At 32.3% G+C, this 21632-nt stretch overlaps 2 protein-coding genes across 11 annotated transcripts in view; both read left to right on the plus strand.

Moving 5' to 3' along the window:
• Positions 1 to 237: 237 nt before the first annotated feature.
• Positions 238 to 9512, plus strand: LOC144975825 (ankyrin repeat domain-containing protein 26-like). Its single transcript, XM_078920015.1, has 3 exons — positions 238 to 539; positions 1198 to 1312; positions 9318 to 9512. Exons 1-3 carry the CDS (start codon positions 316 to 318, stop codon positions 9510 to 9512), a joined length of 534 nt encoding a protein of 177 aa, XP_078776141.1. The 5' UTR covers positions 238 to 315.
• A 1283-nt stretch (positions 9513 to 10795) lies between these two features.
• Positions 10796 to 21632, plus strand: part of LOC144974877 (ankyrin repeat domain-containing protein 26-like) — a 92258-nt gene continuing 81421 nt past the window's right edge. For 3 of the 10 annotated variants that reach the window (XM_078918321.1, XM_078918330.1, XM_078918328.1), the window contains exons 1-5: positions 10796 to 10891; positions 11431 to 11616; positions 13372 to 13478; positions 16116 to 16160; positions 19383 to 19403. In XM_078918321.1, the coding sequence (XP_078774447.1) occupies positions 10807 to 10891; positions 11431 to 11616; positions 13372 to 13478; positions 16116 to 16160; positions 19383 to 19403 (444 nt within the window). In that variant the 5' untranslated portion in view covers positions 10796 to 10806. The remainder of the gene's footprint in view (positions 10892 to 11430; positions 11617 to 13371; positions 13479 to 16115; positions 16161 to 19382; positions 19404 to 21632) is intronic. The other 7 variants (XM_078918322.1, XM_078918324.1, XM_078918329.1 and 4 more) reach the window with 3 other exon arrangements.

A 21632-nucleotide genomic window follows, 5' to 3' on the forward strand; every position in this document is an offset into this window, starting at 1 on the left:
AATAATAATAATAATAATAATAATAATAATAATAATAATAATAATAATAATAATAATAATAATATGCCACTCAAACATTTGATCGCTCAACAAGACTAAGCAACAAGACAGACAAACCACGAGCGAGTGATCCGCTCCCACCGCTCACCTCGAAGATGTTATTCCAGTAGCAGACCACACGCGTTGGCATGTCAGTGCGTGAACGATTTGAATGTGTTTGGATTCTCTCCCTTTGATTTCAATCGAAATACAAGAAAATGGCGACTGTCGATTGATAACATTCTTGTAGTGGACGAAAGCGTTCTTAGTTACGAGATGAAAAAGTTGTGGAAAAAAGTACGAAAAGGATCGCCGGCTCGATCTGGGGATGCTTCACCAAAATCAGGTTCTCTAAGAGGATCTGTTGCATCATTAAATATCGGTTATGAAGTGAAAGAAAAAGATTTAGGAAAACTTCACAAGGCGGCCTGGACTGGAGATTTGAACAAGGTGAAACAGTTGGCTAAGAAAGATCCGAGTCCTCTTGATAAGGAAAACAGGTGAGACTTAAGAAGCCTTGAATAAATGTCATGTTTTTTTTTTTCAGCAATCGATGGCTTATTTTGTTATTCGTTTATGCAAGGTTTGTCAAAGATTTCGAAACATTTCCATGATTTAAATGAATCGTGGATATATCGAGATCAATCATTTTTGGATGACTGAACGGAAAGATATAAGTATCTTCTTCTAAGTGTTTTATCCGAAGGTATCATGCAATTTTTAATTTTACTGTCAGTTTAGTACTACAGATACTGTCTCAATGGCCTCATGGCTATAAATGACTTCTTTATGGAAAGGAATGGAAGAATTAATCCATTTCTGGGACAGTGGATCAGATATATCTCTGATTTGTATATCACTTTTGGCTGTCATTATTCCCAGACACCTGTCTGGGAATAACCAATTTTCGTTATTCCCAGACACATGTAACAAGTTGGCAGAAAGATTTTATGCAAAATGCCAAACTAGGTGTGAAAAATACCAAATATTCTGAAAAAATGCCAGTGGTTACTTGTGTCCCAAAACAGTCAATATCAAGTGATATTTAACACAAGATGGATGGGACATTTATTCCTTGCAATGCTCTGTAAAAAGAAGACGGAATAAAAAAATTAAAAAAATCCTGCATGTAAAATGTTTGTTGAATTCTAATTTCAGAACACCATTACATCTTGCATGTGTTCAAGGTAATGAACATGTCGTACAAGAGCTGTTGGAATGGAAGGCAAAAGCCAATATTGGAGACAACCAGTGCAGGACTCCCCTAATGCGGGTAAGTTTGATTCTCTTAGCCAGTTGGTGGGTGTTTCATCAATTGGATATTGGATTTGGCTCTTTAACACCGTGATATTTTTATTCTCTGTTTTAGTTTTTACGTAGCACTTCTCCATAGCCTTTATTTCTCATCAATAAGTTTGTTTAGTGCCACAATTTCATTGATTCTTTAAATTATAGTTGGAGTGTTCTTTGTATTGTTCTCATTTAGACGTGAACTCATTTGTTTTGAATATATGCCACAACAAATTTGATCAGGTTTCAGACCCCTTCATTTAATCCCAGGATATGAACTCGCTCATGTTCATTTGACGAATGGGCAATTGATAAAATAAATTTGATTGGTTTTCATTCATATTGAATGTGCTCGAGTTAATGATTATTTACTGTTTTTGATTAAATGAACTATTTAGCAAATAATCCTTAAACTTTCTAATAGAGTTTGATTGCAGCTATGATTTTTCAGAGAAAAAAAAATCAATGAAGGTGACGAAATCATTTTCTGTTAAAGACAATGTTAGTGTCTGCTTTTTATATTTTTTTGTCACAATAGCATCTGTGAAGTGTTAAATGGTGTATAACTCTGGCAGGGACTGATCTGACAACAATAGATATATAATATATGATGTGATAATTAATAATATATTTTTTTAATTAACTTTTTTTCATTAACTTGTACTTTATGATAAATTCTTAATATTCCGTCTGAACAATAATCTTTAGGATGTGGTTTTCAATCATTCACTTATTACTTTTCCTTTTTCTCACGGTGATTGATCAACCACAATTAGATAATATCTTTATTGTCAGTTCATATGAGTATGTCCAACCCTGGTCTTTCATTTCTTTTCAATCGTTTGTTTTTATTACATCTGTTCTGTAATCTGTTTTAAATAATTGAAAAGAAAATCACCATGAGTTGATAGTTGAAGAGCATTACAATTGCAAGATGAGCCTCTTATGTTTCATTTGTATAGTCCAGATTTTTGTTGTACAACTTCTATGACTTTTAATGATCGACAAGTGGAGCCAGTATCTCACAATCTTAAATTAAATACGTGCATGCAATTACCTACACTTTTTGGTTATAGATTTCATTTTTATTTCAGTCATCATGGTTTTTTTTTTACCATACCTCTTTTTCTATTTAAAATACAATAGTGAATACAGTTATATAAGTCTGCAGCATTAATATTGCCCTCTTATAATATTTCTCCATTGAGTAGAAAAGGAGATTTAGGAATTTATCAGGTAAATTCTGGCCCCTTATCAGACAAAATAATGAACAAAACAATGATTTGCAATTGGTACCAATACTCCCTTTCTCTTTGTCTCTCTCTCTCTCTCTCTCTCTCTCTCTCTCTCTCTCTCTCTCTCTCTCTCTCTCTCTTGCTTGGTGTTTACAATTAACATGGTTTGAGTGTATTATTTGATTGATTAGACATCATGGTGGTTTTATCCAAAAATCATATTTGTTTTGCTAAATCCCAACGAAAACAGGCGCCATCCTTTGTAGTACGTGGGTTGTGTGTCAACCTTCCGATTTACGAGTATGACAATGATGTAGGGTTACTTTCATTGAATCGATACCAGTTAGTGGTTCCTTTCATTATGTTGAATAAAATCAATTTCTTAAAATTTATATAAACCATTTTCCACTCTTAACATTGGGAAAACATTTTACGATAAATAAATATTAAGATATTAAATATTAATATATATTAAGAGATATTAAATGCAGAAAATATCTCTCCATGCCCAAATAAAAAGCTCTGTGGAGTTCTCTTAGGAAGTCAAAAAATGTATTGTTGATTAAGACAATAGATATTTAGTCCAAATTTTATTCAACACTTGAATCATAAACTTTGAGCTGATCGACTTATCATCACATTCATTGGAAGGCCACCGTTCATCTATCTCTCTCGTCTCTCTTTATTTTTTTCCCCCACACCAGTTAAAAACAAAATCTGGAAAGGGGTTTGGTGGGAGGCAGCTTAATTGGTAGAGCACCAGTCTGACATGCTCGCAGATTTATTGATTTATTTCTGTTTACATTTCGTGGAATTAGTTTTGATTTACACAGACTGTCGACTTGGCATTGGAATCTGTGTAAAAGGCATTAACTTACCATTATTAAAACTTTGGAATAACCCTGTTTTACAATGTGTGTGAAATGCACTGTCAACAGTCTTGCATGTCCCGCCTCCTCTTGTTTTTTTTTTATGAGGGAGTCAATAAGAGCCTCTTTTTTATTTCAATAGAGTATTTATAAAATTTGTTTCATTAATTAATAGAACATTATTTAAATCTAAAAAAATAAAACAACAACAAACAGAACCAACAAAGAAAAAAAAAACAATTACAAAACATCAAGATAATGCAAACGGAAAAAAAACAAAGGTTTAGAAGACAGGAAACTAAAAAAACTATTAAAAAACAACAACAAATGAATGAAAACAAAACAAACACACACACACACACACACACACACACACACACACACACACAAACAAACAAACAAAATCAAATCAAATCAAATCCAAAGAATTTATTGACAGCTCTAAGCAATACCCTCACGTTAGACTGTCAATGACACCTTTTTCGCTATTCAAACATGATTAGCTGCTGAAATGAATTGAGTCGAAGATAAGGTGGGTTTGGTAATAAAAAAAAGAGGAAAAATGACGGGTGATTACTTTCATAGTGACCCATAATTTCTAAACAATATTATAATTGAATTTATATACAAAAATAATATGAGACTTGGTTAAATTTATATATAAATATATAATATATATATATATATATATATATATATATATATATATATATATATATATATATATATATATATATATATATATAATATATATATATATATATATATATATATATATATATATATATATATATATATAATTATATATATATATATATATATATATATAAAATATATATATATATATAATATATATATATATATATATATATATATATATATATATATATATATATATATATATATATATTTTTTTTTTTTTTTTTTTTTTTTTTTTTTTTATTGAGGGCTAAAGAAGGAACGAAATTAGCGTTACTCAGCTCTTTGTAATTGTTTTTAGCCAGCCATTTTAAAGTAGTTCTCACTAAATTGGATCAATCAGACTATAAACGTTTAAGGTTACACATAATTTTTTGTGTTGGTACGTTATATCCAACTGACGGATGCTGTGAGCATTTTAACTAAGCGCTTAGCATCAATAAGTACAAAATTGACGTCACTCAGCTTTGTTATTGTTTTTAGACGACCATTTTGGTGATTACCTCTCACTAAATTATATCAATCAGACTATAGATAGTATGCGCTTGGCTAAGAAGCTCATAACATTGCCATCCGGAAGTCTCACGGACCAAGACACACAACTGTGTGTATCCATGAACGTTTATAGTCGGGTTAATACAGTTCAGTGAGCATTACTCAGAAACGCGGATGGCAAAAAACAATAATAAAGACCTGAGTGACGTCATCTTCGAACTATCAATAAACGTTCAAGGATACACGACTCAGTTTTCTGTGTTGGGACTTGTATCCGGTTGGTGGATGTTGTTAGTATTTTACTTAAATGCATAGCATCAATTGGTGTATTTTCTTTAAATGACAAAAACTAAAATCTCAAATTTCTTGTCACACTACTTAAAAACCTCTCTATGTGACATCTTGTTCAGTCTAACATTGTACCGATTGGAGACGATGGGTCACTTTTTGGAGCAATGATGTTTTCCTAGACAGATGTCGTAACCATGAATTATGCATGTAAACAATCTCACTGCCATGGAAGTAGGTGGAGTGATGGCGTGCAATTTACTCACCGCATCAATCAATGTTTTAGTTGATTCTTGCCCATTGCGTCGTTCTTTATTCCAGGCTCTCTCCCTCTGTGTGTGTGTGTGTTTGTGTGTGTGAGAGAGAAAGAGAGAAGGGGGGGGGGGGGGGGGTGGAGGCGGGGGCGAGAGAGATAGAGATGGAATGTGTTTGTATTAGAGTAGAGACAGATCAGGTGTGTGTGTGTGTGTGTGTGTGTGTGTGTGTATTAGGGACGGAGAGATAGAGTTTTATGTATGTATATAAAGAGAGAGAGAGAGAGAGAGAGAGAGAGAGAGAGAGAGAGAGAGAGAGAGAGAGAGAGAGAGAGAGAGAGAGAGAGAGAGAGAGAGAGAGAGAGAGAGAGGGGGGGGGGAATAAAATATGCATTGCCTCATTATTTTCATTGGGTAAATAAATGTTACTCGGCGGAGTTGTATTTGACAGTGAAACAACCTTGGAAAACGGAACAGAAATTTCGTCGCATTTCCATTCGGCTCCCGCTGTGTCGGGTATTGTAAGAGTGCTTTGCACCAAAAAGACTCCTGACAGACGATCTTTTTACCTTAGATTATCCTTTTTCAGTTTAAGTCTAAAACCAGGTGACTGGAACGAAAAAAACAAACGCATTCCCTCTAAACTAATAATAAGTCTTCTCATACCAATTTAGGTGGGCTTGTTTTATGCCAATCCAAGTCATTGAGTGAGAAGTGAAGGCGCGAATCGTATCGTCATGCATGACTGCATGTCAGTGCCTGATTTCCACTAATTATGACCGATTCTTTTCATGCGGAGTTCGATTTTACTCTAAACTTCCGTCATAACCTTACCTTTTCAAATCAAGAGAGCAGTTACGACGACATGAACTCAAGTCTTCATTGAAGCCCGAGTCCTATTGCTGGTACTGCTCTCTTGGTAAAAACAGCTGCCTGTAGTTAAAACAGATAGGGGAGATTGTATTATCATTTGAAATAAGTTCAGTCTTGCCGTTAAATGGTTGAAAACTATTTCGTTCGTCTACGGGTGGACTAACTAATAGTAATGACATACACGCTGACTCAACTATTACTTAGAATTCCGCTATGTTTAGGCTGTGTGTCCACCAACGAGACTTTCAGTGCGTTATTAATTTTCAAATAATAATTATACTTCTACTGTATAAGAGCACTGTAAAAGAAATAAGTGGGAAGGTAAATAGGTAAGATAATGATGGTAAATAAGTATTCGACATCGATGTTTATCAAGACAATAAACAAAACATATCAATCATTTACATAGCTAGATTATTTAATAGATCTCACAGTGTTCAGTGCGCTTCATATTACCTGCAAAAAATAAATAAGATAATGATCACAACTCGAAGTATTCAACAATACAAAACCAGAACCCAAAAAGCCCACAAAAGCCCATTTTCCAGATTTTCTTCGAAACATCATTCCGATCCACTGAAAAAATAGATTTAAAAACTCTAACTCAAAATATATAAGTACGTGTGATGCATAATTTTGTTTAGCAAAACACATCATATAGTTCTCATAACTGAAACAAACAAAATCTTCAAATTGTGTGATGTACAAAAGAAAAAGAAAAGAAAAAATGATACAACACACAAACAAAAACGTTGGTTGCATCGTAACGAATATGACAGTTTTCCTATATTAAGCAGAGGGTTAAATTGAGTCAACCGCCCCACCCCTCCAAGCTATACCTAGGCGTGCTCGCGCGCACGCACACACACACAACACACATGCGCACTCGTGCACGAAAAGGTGCGTTAGAGAACAAATTGATGAGCTTCTGGCCCGAAACAACTGTTTTGCTCCCCCCCCCCCCCCCAATCCCTTGTTTTTCTTTCAATCTTTTCTTTCTTGGTACTGCTTAATATTCATTTTAATAACTATTTTGGTGTGGTCCATACGTGCCATAAGGTCGCTCTTGCCTTGCGTAAATAAATATTGGCAGTCTTATGACTGTTTTAAAGAGTGTGTGTATGTGTATGTATGTGTGTGTGTGTGTTTATGTGATAGGAACTCGTTCAACTTGGCAAAGAGATCGAAGTTTGGCGTTTGATCTGTCAGTCAGTCCAAGAATACCACAACACACAATTCAATGAACGTGGGTACACATAATCACATTTCTGACATTCCATGCGACGACCCTGGTTGTCTGCCTCGTACTATGATGACTCCGCTTAACGCTTTAACATCAACTATGTGGTTTAGTGGTATGACACTTGCCTCGGGATTGGAAGGTCCAAGGTTCGATTCCCGCTCTGAACGATGCTTAGTGATTCCTTGGAAAATGCTCTTTATTCACATTCTCTCACCGTACTCAGGTGTAAAATGAGTACCTGACCGTTGACAGCGTTGTCTCTGTCCGAACAAAAAATGTGATATCGTCAAACAGGCGTCATGTCTCGTTATACATATTGAGTGTTGCTGTTGGCTTAGGACCCCTTTTGAAGCGTTTTGAGCACATTTATTGGATACTGCGGGATATAAAAGCTCTTTTTTCACTTTGCGACAGATCACAGTCCCTTTAAAATGTTAGCAAAAAAACAAACAAACAAAAAACCCAATAAAAACCCCCAAACGATTACTGTCCGTTTAAACGCCACAAAAAGCTCACTTTGCGGCTGATGCCTGGGTTATTCCAGTCTCCACTTGGAATAGACCCTAAAGACAAATTTACCCTTGGAGATAAATAAAGGGAATTTAATTTTATTTAATTTAATTTTTATGTATTTATTTTTATTTATTTAAAAAAAAAATGTTATTATTTATTTTCATTTAATTTTTTTATTTATTATGTCTTGTCTTTGGTGTTACTATTATTATTATTATTATTATTATTATTATTATTATTATTATTATATTATTATTATTATTATTATTATTATTATTATTATTATTATTATATTATTATTATTATTATATATTACTTACTTACTACTACTACTACTACTACTACTACTACTACTACTACTACTACTACTACTACTAACTACTACTACTAGACTACTACTACTACTACTACTACACTACTCTACTACTACTACTACTACTACTACTAACTACTACTACTACTACTACTACTACTACTACTACTACTACAGCTACTGCTACTACTACTACTACTGTACTACTATATTATTATTATTATTATTATTATTATTATTATTATTATTATTATTATTATTATTATTATTATTATTATTATTATTATTTTATATTATTATTATTATTATTATATTATTATTATTATTATTATTATTATATTATATATTATTATTATATTATTATATATTATTATTATTACTATTATCATTATTAGTATTATTATTATTAAATTATTATTATTTATTATATTTATTATTATATTATTATTTTACTTTATCATTATTAGTATTATTATTTTAATTAATTCATTAATTTATCTATATTTCACGTTATTGAATTGGGATGACGTTTCACAGCAATAATGAAGAGCAAAAGGTTTATGGCAAAAGTGGTTAACTATTGGGTGATGGAAATGGGTGTCGAAAATTAAGAGATTTTAACAAATCTTTTTTGGGGGGGGGGGGCAGTTGTTTTCTGACCTCTTAATCCAACAGTGGCTGGGACTGTAAGATCTGACAGAAAAAGGATAGCAAGCAAATGAAAAATAAAACAGAGCTTTTATATAGAGCAATATCCACTAAATGTGCTCAAAGCGCTTTACAAAGGGTCCCTGACCAACAGCAACATGTAACATTTAGAACGTGACATGACGCCTGTTAGGCGATATGAACATTTTTTAGACAGAGACAACGCTGGTGGCCAGGTACTCGTTTTACACCTGACTACGGTAAGAGAATGTGAGTAAAGAGTCTTTTCCAAGGACTCACCTATGCGCTGATCGAGGCTCGAACCCATGACCTTCTGATCCAAAAGCGAGTGTCGTACCACTAGACCACATAGCCGCACTATTATAACTGACTAACGCCATAGAAACTGAACTTTACTCCAGACCCGTTAACTGTACTTTATAGCTTAAGCATAAAAGGAAAGAAATTAAATCTAATACCATCTGAATGATAAATGACCTTCATTTTTGTCTCTATTTCTTTCTCTTTCTTTTTTTTTTTCCACCAATCAACCAACAGGCTGTGGAGTTCCAACAGGAAGGTTGTGTCCATCTACTTCTGTCATACAGAGTGGACATTGAGACCGTGGACACTCAAGGGAACACATCGCTACACATTGCAGTGCAAGGAGATAGCCTCAACATTATCAACATGCTCATTAAGTCCGGAGCATCGTTGGACAGGAAAAACAAGGTGCGGTATATTCAACGATGATATCTTAATTAACTAATTAATTAATCAATTCATTTATTAATTAATACCCGTATTTATTTGTTTACATATTTACATACTTATGTTTATTATTTGATTGTCTCTACTTTCTAAATTGGAATGTTAATGAAAAATACGAGAGAAAGAAAGAAAGAAAAAAAAAAAGAGAGAGTGTGTCTGTGTTTTTGTGTGTGTGTGTGAGAGAGAGAGAGAGAGAGAGAGGGAGAGAGAGAGAGAGAGAGAGAGAGAGAGAGAGAGAGAGAGAGAGAGAGAGAGAGAGAGAGAGAGAGAGAAGAGGAGAGAGTTTAATGACTTATTGGTCAATAAAGTCCTAGAGTCGGTAAATTTGTGTATTTTTAGGAGGCTTTTCATTTACTTTGAGCTTAAGGCCACAATACGAAATGTTCGACTAGACTTTCGTTAAAAATTTGGGGTATGTAGTGATGGTTCCTCGATTTGGTGTGAAAGGATTCAGATTTTGAAAAGAACCAATGTAATGATGATCTAATTTGAGGTAATCAAATTGAAAAAAAATACAATGATTAATAATGATATAATAATAATATAATAATAATAATAATAATAATAATAATAATAATAATAATATAATAATATATAATAATAATAATAATAATAAATAATATATAATAACATATATATAACTACTACTACTACTATACTACTACTACTACTACTACTACTACTACTACTACTACTACTACATACTACTACTACTACTACTACTACTACTACTACTACTACTACTACTACTACTACTACTACTACTACTACTACTACTACCTACTACTACTACTACTACTACTACTTACTACTACTACTACTACTACTCTATCTACTACTAACTACTAATATAATTAATATATAATAATATATAATGATAATAACTAATAATATAATAATATATATATAATAAATGATAATAATAATAATAATAATATAATAATAATAATAATAATAATAATAATAATAATAATAATAATAATAAATAATAATAATAATAATAATAATAATAATAATAATAATAAATAATAATAATAAATAATAATAATAATAATTATGATGATGATGAAGATGATAATAATAATGTTAATGATTTGTAATTAATATTCATTTTGTGCATAACTTTTATAATAAAAAAAAATCTATAAGCGTTAGAATGGTAAAAAATATAAGTGAAAAATAAAACGTCGCCTATGAAGGGATAACTGTTGACAGTGAATGAAAAACATGTGCCGGAGATCTGAAAGCTTTTGATTTCCATTCCAGAACTCCTCTGATGTATGCTTGTCAGGATGGAGCCATTGCCTTGGTTAAATTGTTACTGGAGTATCATGCGGACACTGTACACAAGGACTCCAAAGGTATGACAAAATCTATAAAAATCTGAATTGTTTTGTTTACAGTCTCAAATAAACAGATATATAAATGCAAATAAATTTTGATTACAAAATATTAAAAAAAATAGAATTGCCAACCTTGATTGGGGTTCCCTTCTTAGACCCCCAGATTGCTGTGTATGCATATCCACAACCACGTCCTCTATGGACCACCTATGATGAGTCACATATATATATTTTACATCTGTACGAACTCCTCAATTCTCAAAATTCATATTTTGATAAAATACATATGCTGCAATCAGGATTGACAGACCATCCTCGTGATAAAGAACAACTTATGCAGTTTTAAATTAAGGAAAATGATAGAAAATTATAATTAGATTGGTAACCATTTTTATCAAAATGATTTTTCAACTCTTAGCAAAAGTTCATTTATAATTATCCATCTTGACGTGGGATTCAACTGTGTCCAAACGATCCTTTATTTTTTTTTTTGTCTCTTTAAATTCCAAAATAGGGTTGAAAATATGATACTTTATTTTTTTCCACACAAACATAAGGTTGGTCAGCAGATGACTGCGCAGTAATCCAAGGTCATCATGCTTGTAGTCAGTTGATATCAGACCATCTGACCAAAATGAATAGAGGCACTCCTGCATCCACTCCTCGTTCCTCTCTACCTCCAAGTGTTGTCAACACGCCAAGAGATAAGGACTCGATTGGTCTCCCTATGCAAGATGGAGGAGGTGAGTATTACTCTCTGTCGTAATTGTATGTTGCCTATGGCCAAATGGTTCATTGCCTCATCTTATGGCATTGTCAAACAACATTGGGCAAAATCAGTGACTGTAAGTGTGATTATGATAACTCAGGCTCCAGCATTGTATTCTTTGGTGATTTACTGTAAATACGTGACATCACTTGCCTTAGGTGTGAATGAGCTCAGGGCTGCCAACTTTGCACCAAAAAATCATATATATATGCTGTTTTTTCCTTTGTAAGATTACTTGCGTATCCTCTCAGATTTTACTTTTTTTTTTCATGAGAATCAATGAGAACAAATGGACATGCCTAGGTTTTTATTTTGATTTTATCGATTTCTCTGTCAAATTCAATTTGGTCATTAATTTTTAAAATATTTTCGGACCGAGAATTCCATATTCGGATGGTGCTAGGAAAAAACGAGTTGAGATGAGCATTAACTCGTGACTGCGGTACCTGGTATGAGTGCTGTTTTCTTTTGTTTGGGATAAGACGATCAATTGGGATCGTTGTCAGTCCATGATGGGCCTTAAAGAGGACTTTGGCTTTTTGTATAGTGCGTCTTTCATGTAATGGTGACCTGTTTAGGCTCATGCGCATCTCACTGATGCTTTCTGTCATCCTGTAGTTGTTACAAACAAACCTACATGTTTTGAATTTTCTCGAGCTGTTCCATCTGCTTTTTACTCCCGGGGTCCCAAACACATGCACTATGATCTAAAATTGGCCGTACAAAGACTTTATAGCAGGTTTCTCTGATGTTCCTTGGACAACTTTGTACTTCTTCTTAAGAATCCAAGTTTTGTATTGGCCTTTTTACAAACTTTATTGATGTGGTGCTGCCAAGACATTTTGCTGTCAAGAGTTAATTCAAGATATTCAGCTATTTACGTTGTCTCCAATTTTTCTCTGTATATAATAATCTGAACTTATTATTTTCTTTTGTTCGTGATATGAATTAGCTGGCATTTCTTTGGGTGGAATTCCATTTTCCTTTCTTTTTCCCATGACTGTTGCCTGTGAAGATCTTCTGTGCAATCTTTTGATGTTTGAATTTCCCTATAAATAGGCTATCATCCGCAAGAAGTCGAATTTTTTATCCTTTTGATATTTTACTCGGCATATATCATTGATGTAAATCAAAAAAAAAGAAGTGGGCCTAAAACTGTTCCTTGAGGTACACCTGACAGGACTGGAATTGTGATATTCAGAACAAGGCAGATAAAAAGAGAGATGAGCAAAGTTTACAGATAGAATTTCTTTTAAATAACTTTTAAATAACGAAATAATACAATTTGAAATTCTTTTGGGGGCAGGGTAATAAAGTAATACTTGCACTCATGAATATGTGATCCATCGTGTCAAAACAGTATTATGTCAGGAGAAACTTTATGCTTAGAATTGAGCATTTTGCTTAATTTATAAGATTTGACTCAGATTAGATGCCTTTGATGAAGAGAGTGATTTTTTTTTTCTCAAACTTCAGAAACTTGTCAAGTCCCTGAGTTTGATTGATCATTTTTACTTTAAACTCAATTTTCTTCATATAGTTCATTCAAGCACACTACCAGATTGATGCTGTGGGTCACATCTGAAATTCTAAACCTATTCCCAATTTTAGGGCTTCCAACGATGTGCCACAATTTTGAAACTTGGTGGAATTCTGAATGCAGGAATGTAAGAAATCTTTAGCTTTTCTATTTAAGTCAGTAATTAATTAAAGAGGAATCCTTTCCCAGGTGATGATTCTGACAATGAGCTCAACAGCCGTGCTTCGGGTGGTCATGGATCTGACTCATGGGCTGACTCACCTGATGTGTCTGTGGCAGATCCTCGGAAAAACAAGGTGAGTACAGACACGTTCATTTACCCAGTTTGTGTTCAGTTTTTAATTTTTAAGAGCAGTTAGAGGCTACTGGAAGCCTTAGATTGTAAAAATGATAGCAGAAGGATGGAAATGGAAAGAGTTTTTGAAACATGACATATTAGAACAACCAGGAGCAATTTATTGTGCCGTCGAAGGGAGTGCTTTGTCCTCGAAATGTTTTTTCTTTTATTTTTTTGTTGTTGTTGTATATTTACATTTAAAAACTTTTCCATGTTTATTTTTTTGTTTTTAGGTCTTAATGATTTGCGTTTTTGGCTCACCATAAAAGAATTTTATATATAGTATTCATAAAAGATTTTTAGAAAAATATAAATGATGTATGGTATCCCATTTTGGTCAGATTTGTGTCAGTAAGATGAACAATGCATATGAAAATAACAAAATAATTTGATCTGATGAAAGATATGATAAAAGTCGAGATTCTAGAATTTGTAAAATTAAGGTTAAGATTATGTTTACTTTTTAATGATTTTGTTTTTCTGATTTTTCCTCTCGTGCATTATAGAAGACAGTAAGTGACAATTTGCAGACTTATTTTATATGTACATTGGGAAGTTATATTCACTCAATAGGCTATTAATTTTGAGGGGATTGCATTGTCACTGATTCTCTCCTTATTTCCATCTAACAAAAAAGCACTCTGTAAGGACATCCTTTTCGTAAATTTTTATATTGATTTGTATTGAACAAACCCTGACAAGACCCTCAGCTTTTTGAGGGCTAGCTATATATGCGGAGATATCAATCTGGGTTTTGTGTGTGTGTGTGTGTGTGTGTGTGTGTGTGTGTGTGTGTTTGTGTGTTTTGGGTGGGGGGGGGGGGGGGGGTCGTTGATTTAAATTTAGTCTTAGATCAAGGGATTGAAACAGTATCAAATGCATTCCCATATTGTGTCACCTTTTATCCACGGTTGGCTCCCTTTGCATACTAGTCCTGCCTTAACTTAAAAAAATTTTTAACTTTCATTTAACTGGATCTTTTACAAGATGGTAATAATAATAATGCCAATAAAAATAGTAGTAGTAGTTACAGAAATGATGCTGATGCTGATAATAATTAAAATAATAATAATGATAATAATAATAATAATAATAATAATAATAATAATAATAATAATAAAAATAAAAAATAAAGAAAAGAAGAAGAAGAAGAAGAAGAAGAAGAGAAGAAGAAGAAGAAGAAGAAGAAGAAGAAGAAGAATAAAGTAATAAATAATAAATAATATAATATAATAATATATAATAATAATAATAATAATAATAATAATAATAATAATAATAATATAATAATAATAATAATAATAATAATAATAATGAAATAATAATAATAATAATAATAATAATAATAATAATAATAATAATAATAATAATAATATAATAATAATAATAATAATAATAATAATAATAATAATAAATAATAATAATAATAATAATAATAATAATAATAATAATAATAATAATAATAAATAATAATAAAATAATAATAATAATAATAATAATAATAATAATAAATAATAATAATAATAATAATAATAATAATAAAATAATAATAATAATAATAATAATAATATAATGATAATAATAATATAATAATAATAATAATAATAATAATAAATAATAATAATAATAATAATAATAATAATAATAATAATAATAATAATAATAACTTATCCTTTTGGAAAGGGCTTTGGACACTTTCATACTCATTAAGTATAGCTTGAAATATGAAAACAATAATTTTTTTTCATGTCTTAGAGGATCTAATAAAAACCAGCTTTCCGCATAGTTTTGTCTTTATGCGCTTTAAAAAAATAAAATGCTGATAGATGACAAATTTTATGAGGACCGAAACATTAAAATGTTTGTGAATCAATACTATTTCTAATTTTCATACAATGAAATGTAAATATTTGTAGACAACTGCTTGCCTTACTAAACATTTGCTGCTATAAAAAACATCCAAAGGATTCTCTGATATGATGTGGGCTCTTGTAACTCTTAGAACAGATATGATATTTAAATTCAACAGACAGAATTTTTTTTTAGTTTCAACCAGCTATTTATTTTTTTCCAAGTTATTCAATGTATTTATTCATCCTAAGTAGAAACTTTCAAAAAAGTGAAAATGATTATCAGAAAATCATAACTGTCTTTTATAAAAAAATATTTCTTTACTTTCTATTTCTATTTTTTAATATGATAAAAAATTGTTTTTCATATTTTTTAACAATTAACATTTTTTTTATTGTAAGCAAAGTTTGAGGGAATTATAATTTGGAAATATGATAAACATAATATACAATTTAGAATATCACTGCAGGTCATGATTATTTCATTTTGTCAGTCTTTGAAGAATGAAGGATGAAGAGAAATTCTGTTATTAGTCTGTTTCACTGTCGCCTGTAAAATGTATATGAGAAGCGCGAAAATATCCAAACAAATTAAAATAAGGAATTTTTACTGAAATATATTTGTCACAAATATACAAGTAGTGTAGTACTGTAACTGGTTCTAATACTAATAATCTTCTACACCCTTGATTCGTACCATAAACATTTCAACCTTTATCTATGCCATGCCTCCCAATCCATCAAAGGATGATGGGACGGATGTAGAGGATGATGATATATTTAACGAGAAGGTTGGTTCGGTCTTTTCTGATGTATTTTACATTTTCCTCTTTATTTCAATTTCAATTTCAACGTATAATAGCCTCATTTTTTTACTTTTTGTCATTTTGAACTTTTCACTCATTTTTTTTCTCACTCATTTAATGATATTCAAGTTTCAGATTAGTTAAAATTGCCGTTTCCTGCTTTAAGGATGAAAATGTAATAACAACTGGAGAGATAGATAGATAAATAGATATGGTATATATATATATACAGACACACACACGCGCGCACACACACACACACACACACACACTCACACACATACACATACAGAGAGAGAGAGAGAGAGAGAGAGAGAGAGAGAGAGAGAGAGAGAGAGAGAGAGAGAGAGAGAGAGAGAGGGGGGGGGGGGGAGGGGGCAAGGGCGGTCGGGAGAGAAAGAAGAACAAATGCAAAGGGTAAGATTTATTTGAATCTAATGATGATTTAATTATCTCTCTTACATATGTAATCATATGAGATCAATATAGAAAAAAAAATATCTTTGCTACAATATACCAACTTCAAATGCTGCCTATCAGTTCCTAAGGACTATTTGCTGGAAATATGAAAGTGAAGAAAAAAGAGATTCTAAGTTATAAGATACAAATCTGAAGAGGTATTCTCTGGTACTGCTCCATGCAAACCTTTTGAGATTGGCTGGAACCGGCTTTTTTATCATCTGAACCTCTCATTGTTTGCACCTTAAAATATTTATATCTTCGTTTTTTTGTTTGTTTATTTTGTTCTTTTGTTCCTTTTGTTTTTGTTTATTCACATATTAATTTTTATACATAAATACAATGATTTATAAAATTATGTCTGAACCAACAACATGTAATTTAGTATGTAATGATTCGAATTTAAAAGTTATCTCATTAAAGTTAATATAGTCGATACGTGTACAATCAGAACTTACTAGGACGTTAAAGAGCTATTCTTAAATGTTAAGCACAGTTGCTTTCTTCTACTATTATTCTTGTCAACCAATACAAAAATGATCAAATCAAGATCATTTCTAGGCTCCATAAAGCTATGAAGTGTCAAAGTCTTTGAAAATGAACTTCATAATTTGTACAAAAATCTGAATACTCATCATAGTTTAGGAGTCAATCCAACTTCAACTAACAACAAAAACATACCCAAACTGTAATAAAATGTTTGAAATCACATAGACGACAGCTGTCTACACTTCTGGTTTATTTGACTTTGTATAGCTTTTCTATCATCTATCCAATTAACTATCGTTTACTAATAAGACTGGAGAATTGGATGATCATGACACATTCATTTGGATGTACCGTGTTCTTTTTAAAAGCCCCTATAATGGATTTTGATCAATAGCCCCCCCCCCCCCCCCCCCCCCCCCAAACAAAAAAAAAAAAACCCACAAAAAAACAAGCTGTTTTTCTCAGGTTCAAAGGACTTTAATGTAGACTTACAACGTGTTTATGTTTCATTAGTTTAATGCGTCAAGCTCCTTTCATGTCAGTGTTAACTTTGATTGAATTTTTCAGCTTCTTTTTGTTGTTATATTTTTTCCTTGTATTTTAATTTCTATTTATTTATTTATTCATTTATTTATTGTTGATTGACATTTTGTTTTTTGTAGGTAGAAATTATAGTATTGTACTATTCTTAAAGATATTCAATCGTAGATATAAAAAAGTTTACTCATTACTCGAATGTAAGTAATTAATTACTGAGCGACATGGCTAACGCACTTTTCACTACTTGAAGATGTAATATTCAATTCTTCACATTTTCACAAGATTTTACAATGTGCACTGTATTATTTCGTTTTTAAAAAAAAAATAATAAAAAAGGCTACAACAGCAACAACAAAACCGAAAAAAAAAAGATTAACAACAACAACAACAACAAAAATCCCCAACAAAAACAAATGCCAAACAAACCCAACCCCCTCCCCCCTCGCCCCCCCCCCCCCCCCCAAAAAAAAACAAAAAAAAAAAAAAAAAAAAAACCCAAAAAAACCCCATACCCAACCAAAAAAAAAAAGAAGACATAAACAAAAACAAAAACAAGAAATATTTTATCCTTATTTACACATTTCCCCACTAACAAACAAACATACACACACCACACACACACACACACACACACACACACACACACACACGCGCGCGCGTGCTCACTTACGCATATAAACACAAAAGATTACAATTCAATCACATACTTAAATTTATTAATTAGAAAACTTTTCCTTTACAGCACATATTTGTATAACCAAGTCTTCTCTATGTTACGCTTTTGATAATACTATTGCATTGAATATTTTAAAACGTTTTTTCTTCTTTAAGTATCTTTCGAACGGAGTTCTGACTTCTGTGTGCATTTTTCTCTCTCCCCGCCCCCCTCCCCTTCTTTTTTTTCTTTTTTTCCCCCCAATATGACTGAAAAACATTTCTGTAACACTTCACAGCTTATCCTTCAATGTTTTAAAAAAATGTAATCTTAATCAATGTCAAAATCCTCTTTTTCATGCAAGTTTAATTTTGCTTTCTTCTTTCTCTGTGTGAATATTGCCTCTTTAATGAGACTAACAACCTCTAACCATTTTCACAAAGAGATTATATGAAAATGAAGCTTTAGTCAAATCTCTGTTACTACTGCTGTATGGGAGAAACCGGCGAGATTAAAGTGAAATCGATTTTCGACTGTTTACTGTTAATCAAACTTACAGACGGGAACCTGTTGTGCGACCTTTTATCTGAAAATAATTTCTGGATTGCACGAGTGGAGCAATGGTGTCTTACTTGGTATTCTTTGATGTCCAGTCATCCAGTCATCCAGTCATCCATCTATCCATCCATCCATCCATCCAGACAGACAGATAGACATGCAAACAGATTGATAGACATACATCACTACATTAGCATAGGCCATTATTGGTCATCATCATCATCATCATCATCATCATCATCATCATCATCATCATCATCATCATCATCATCATCATCTGTCATCAGCCCTACTCAACAAATATCAATCTCTCATCCGCCTCCACAAATTGGCATTCTTTGCTTTCCTCGACCTCTCCCATTTTCTCTCTAGGAATTGCGCTCTTATTTTTTTTTCTGTTTAATTCTTTCTAGTTATAAATGTGTCCCAGAAATCTCTGTCTATTTTATTCTAATGCAATACTAGCAATGCTCTACAACACCATTTTTCTTCTCTACCATCAATAGAATGGAAGTATACACTCCTCGGTAAGCGAAAGAATGAACTTATAATTTTTTTTTTTTCACCCCAGATCAGAATATATAATGATGATATATATATTTATTATTAGTTGTAGTAGTAGTTCCCATAGCCTTTTGAGCCGAAATTTATCCCAGTCCCTGAAGCGGTAAATGGACAGTAACGGTTGCTTGCCATCCGCTAAAGAGGACGCTGGTCTCATGAAAGCATTTGATTGAAGTCAAATTTGTCAATTTTGAGTTTCTACTCGATTTTTGTTTGGGTCAGTATCAGCCCGAGGTAATACGATTGAGAGGCAATAGGCCACACATATTATTGATGATCCTCTGCTTCATTCTGGTAATATGGTAGGACAAACTAGACACTGGAAAGTAAATTTGAACTTTTAAGTAAGAAAATCAAGTTAATTGAATATGCTTTCAATCCAAGAGGATGAATTGAGTTATTGGGTTGTAAAAGGCCTTTTGATCTTATGGTATGACACTTACCCTCTGACCTGTTGGTCACTCGTACGAGTCCGGTAAAATTGAATTGTAAAGTTGAGTTCTTGGAATAGGCTCTTTACTCACATCTTCTCTCCGCACTCAGGCCAGTAACTGCGTTGTTTCTGTCTATAAAAGACAGTTCTAGCGCCTTCCAGGAACTTGCCTTATATAAAAGTTGTTTTTATTTTAATTTTTTAAGACCCCCCCCCCCTTCCCAAGAACAAACCAACAAAAAAAAAAATCACCCCAGCGCAGACGTGAATGAGTATACCCGGCTTTAGGCAGTGACATTTTATATTGAAAGAGTGCCTGTTCAAACACGGGGTGCCTTACAGGCGATTTGAATTGGAGTAAATAAATGAATCATTATGAAGCTCCTCGATCATGTTGAAACTGTCAATTGCTCTATATATGTATGCACATTTATCTGATTTATTTGTTATAGTTGTCGTATGGCACTGATCTTCGTTATAGAGAAATTTGTCGGTTTTAAGGACTTATTATGGGCTTTCCTGCATTATAAAGAGGCTTTTACAAAGTTGTCTGGACGCTGTTTGTTGATAAATCTTACATTGCATCTTTTGTTAAAGATCATTCATTTAAAAATAAGTCATAAGGTTTAACATGAAAGATAAAGATCTGAAATAGTGTGTTTATAAAACAATGCAAGATAAATCAAGAAAGAAAAATACAAGAAAGCATGAAACAATGACAATGGGTGCTAAACGAAACTTGAAAAAGCGATAGAAAGTATGAATTTTGACAAATTTATTGGGTAGCCCGTTTGTCCTTAAAATCGTCCAATTCTGTATCATGAGAATGTTCAGCATTTTATATGTAAATAATATATATCACCAGTATGCCCTTGATTTATTGACTGTCTTTCTATTGTACCCCTCTCATAATGACACACTCTAGTCAAGTAGATCCACGTAATTTAATAGTATTTATTACCGTGTTGAATGTATCATGTATTCTGTGTCTTCATCTTAAATTAAAGCACAAATGAAGCGACACAGGGCTTACCCAGACGTGCCAATCATGTAGATAAAATCCGTACCTAGCCGTATTAAAGCAGTCAGCGAGTTTTGCTGGTTGGGTCCTGCCGTTACTTTTAATCCTACCTTATCCCCATTGCTAATAGACTTTTGTCTTTGTCGTGGAAAACTCATTTTATTTGAAGAAAAGAGGAAGGGGGTAGGTTGGGTAAATACAAAGCTGAGAAGCGCATAGAGCACAATAGTTTGCATGATATAAATCCCCTTTATTTTCTCGAGCACTTGTTTTCGACTTGTCAATGAGCACGAGTTTTAAGTTCAGTCATTAGAGCTACTTAATACTGTGGCATTATACCATGCAGACAACTCGTACACCCTTGCACTCCTTCCCTCCCTTATTATTATTACAATATATCAATGTCAATAACATAATTATATGAATATCAATCACACCACCATCTAATGCATCTTTACTAAGGGTCTACTTTACTTTATCGACTAAAAAAATCGTACTATCATCATTGTTGTTACTGAAATTGTTATTTGATGACATTATTATTGATGATGACTACGACTATGATAATAGTAACGATGGTATTCGTGTTGAATCTTGTTGTTTTTTTATAATCATTATTATTAGTAGAAGTATTATCATAATATTTTTATTCTTAGTACGTATTTAAACCAGGTATTCATCGATCAGTTCGGTCACATTTTAATTCACCTTTTTATGTTATGTTGTGTATCTTGGGAC

This window comes from Berghia stephanieae, chromosome 6 (genome assembly GCF_034508935.2).
Source record: "Berghia stephanieae isolate SIO BIC M18660-M18661 chromosome 6, UCSD_Bste_1.3, whole genome shotgun sequence".
NCBI classification, from domain to species: domain Eukaryota; kingdom Metazoa; phylum Mollusca; class Gastropoda; order Nudibranchia; family Aeolidiidae; genus Berghia; species Berghia stephanieae.

Excerpts from the sequence above, each read along its gene's own strand:
- LOC144975825 (XM_078920015.1), top strand. The coding sequence starts at position 316 with ATGAAAAAGTTGTGGAAAAAAGTACGAAAAGGATCGCCGGCTCGATCT. Across the intron at positions 540-1,197 it reads CCTCTTGATAAGGAAAACAG|AACACCATTACATCTTGCAT; the intron begins GTGAGACTTAAG and ends TTCTAATTTCAG. Across the intron at positions 1,313-9,317 it reads GCAGGACTCCCCTAATGCGG|GCTGTGGAGTTCCAACAGGA; the intron begins GTAAGTTTGATT and ends ATCAACCAACAG.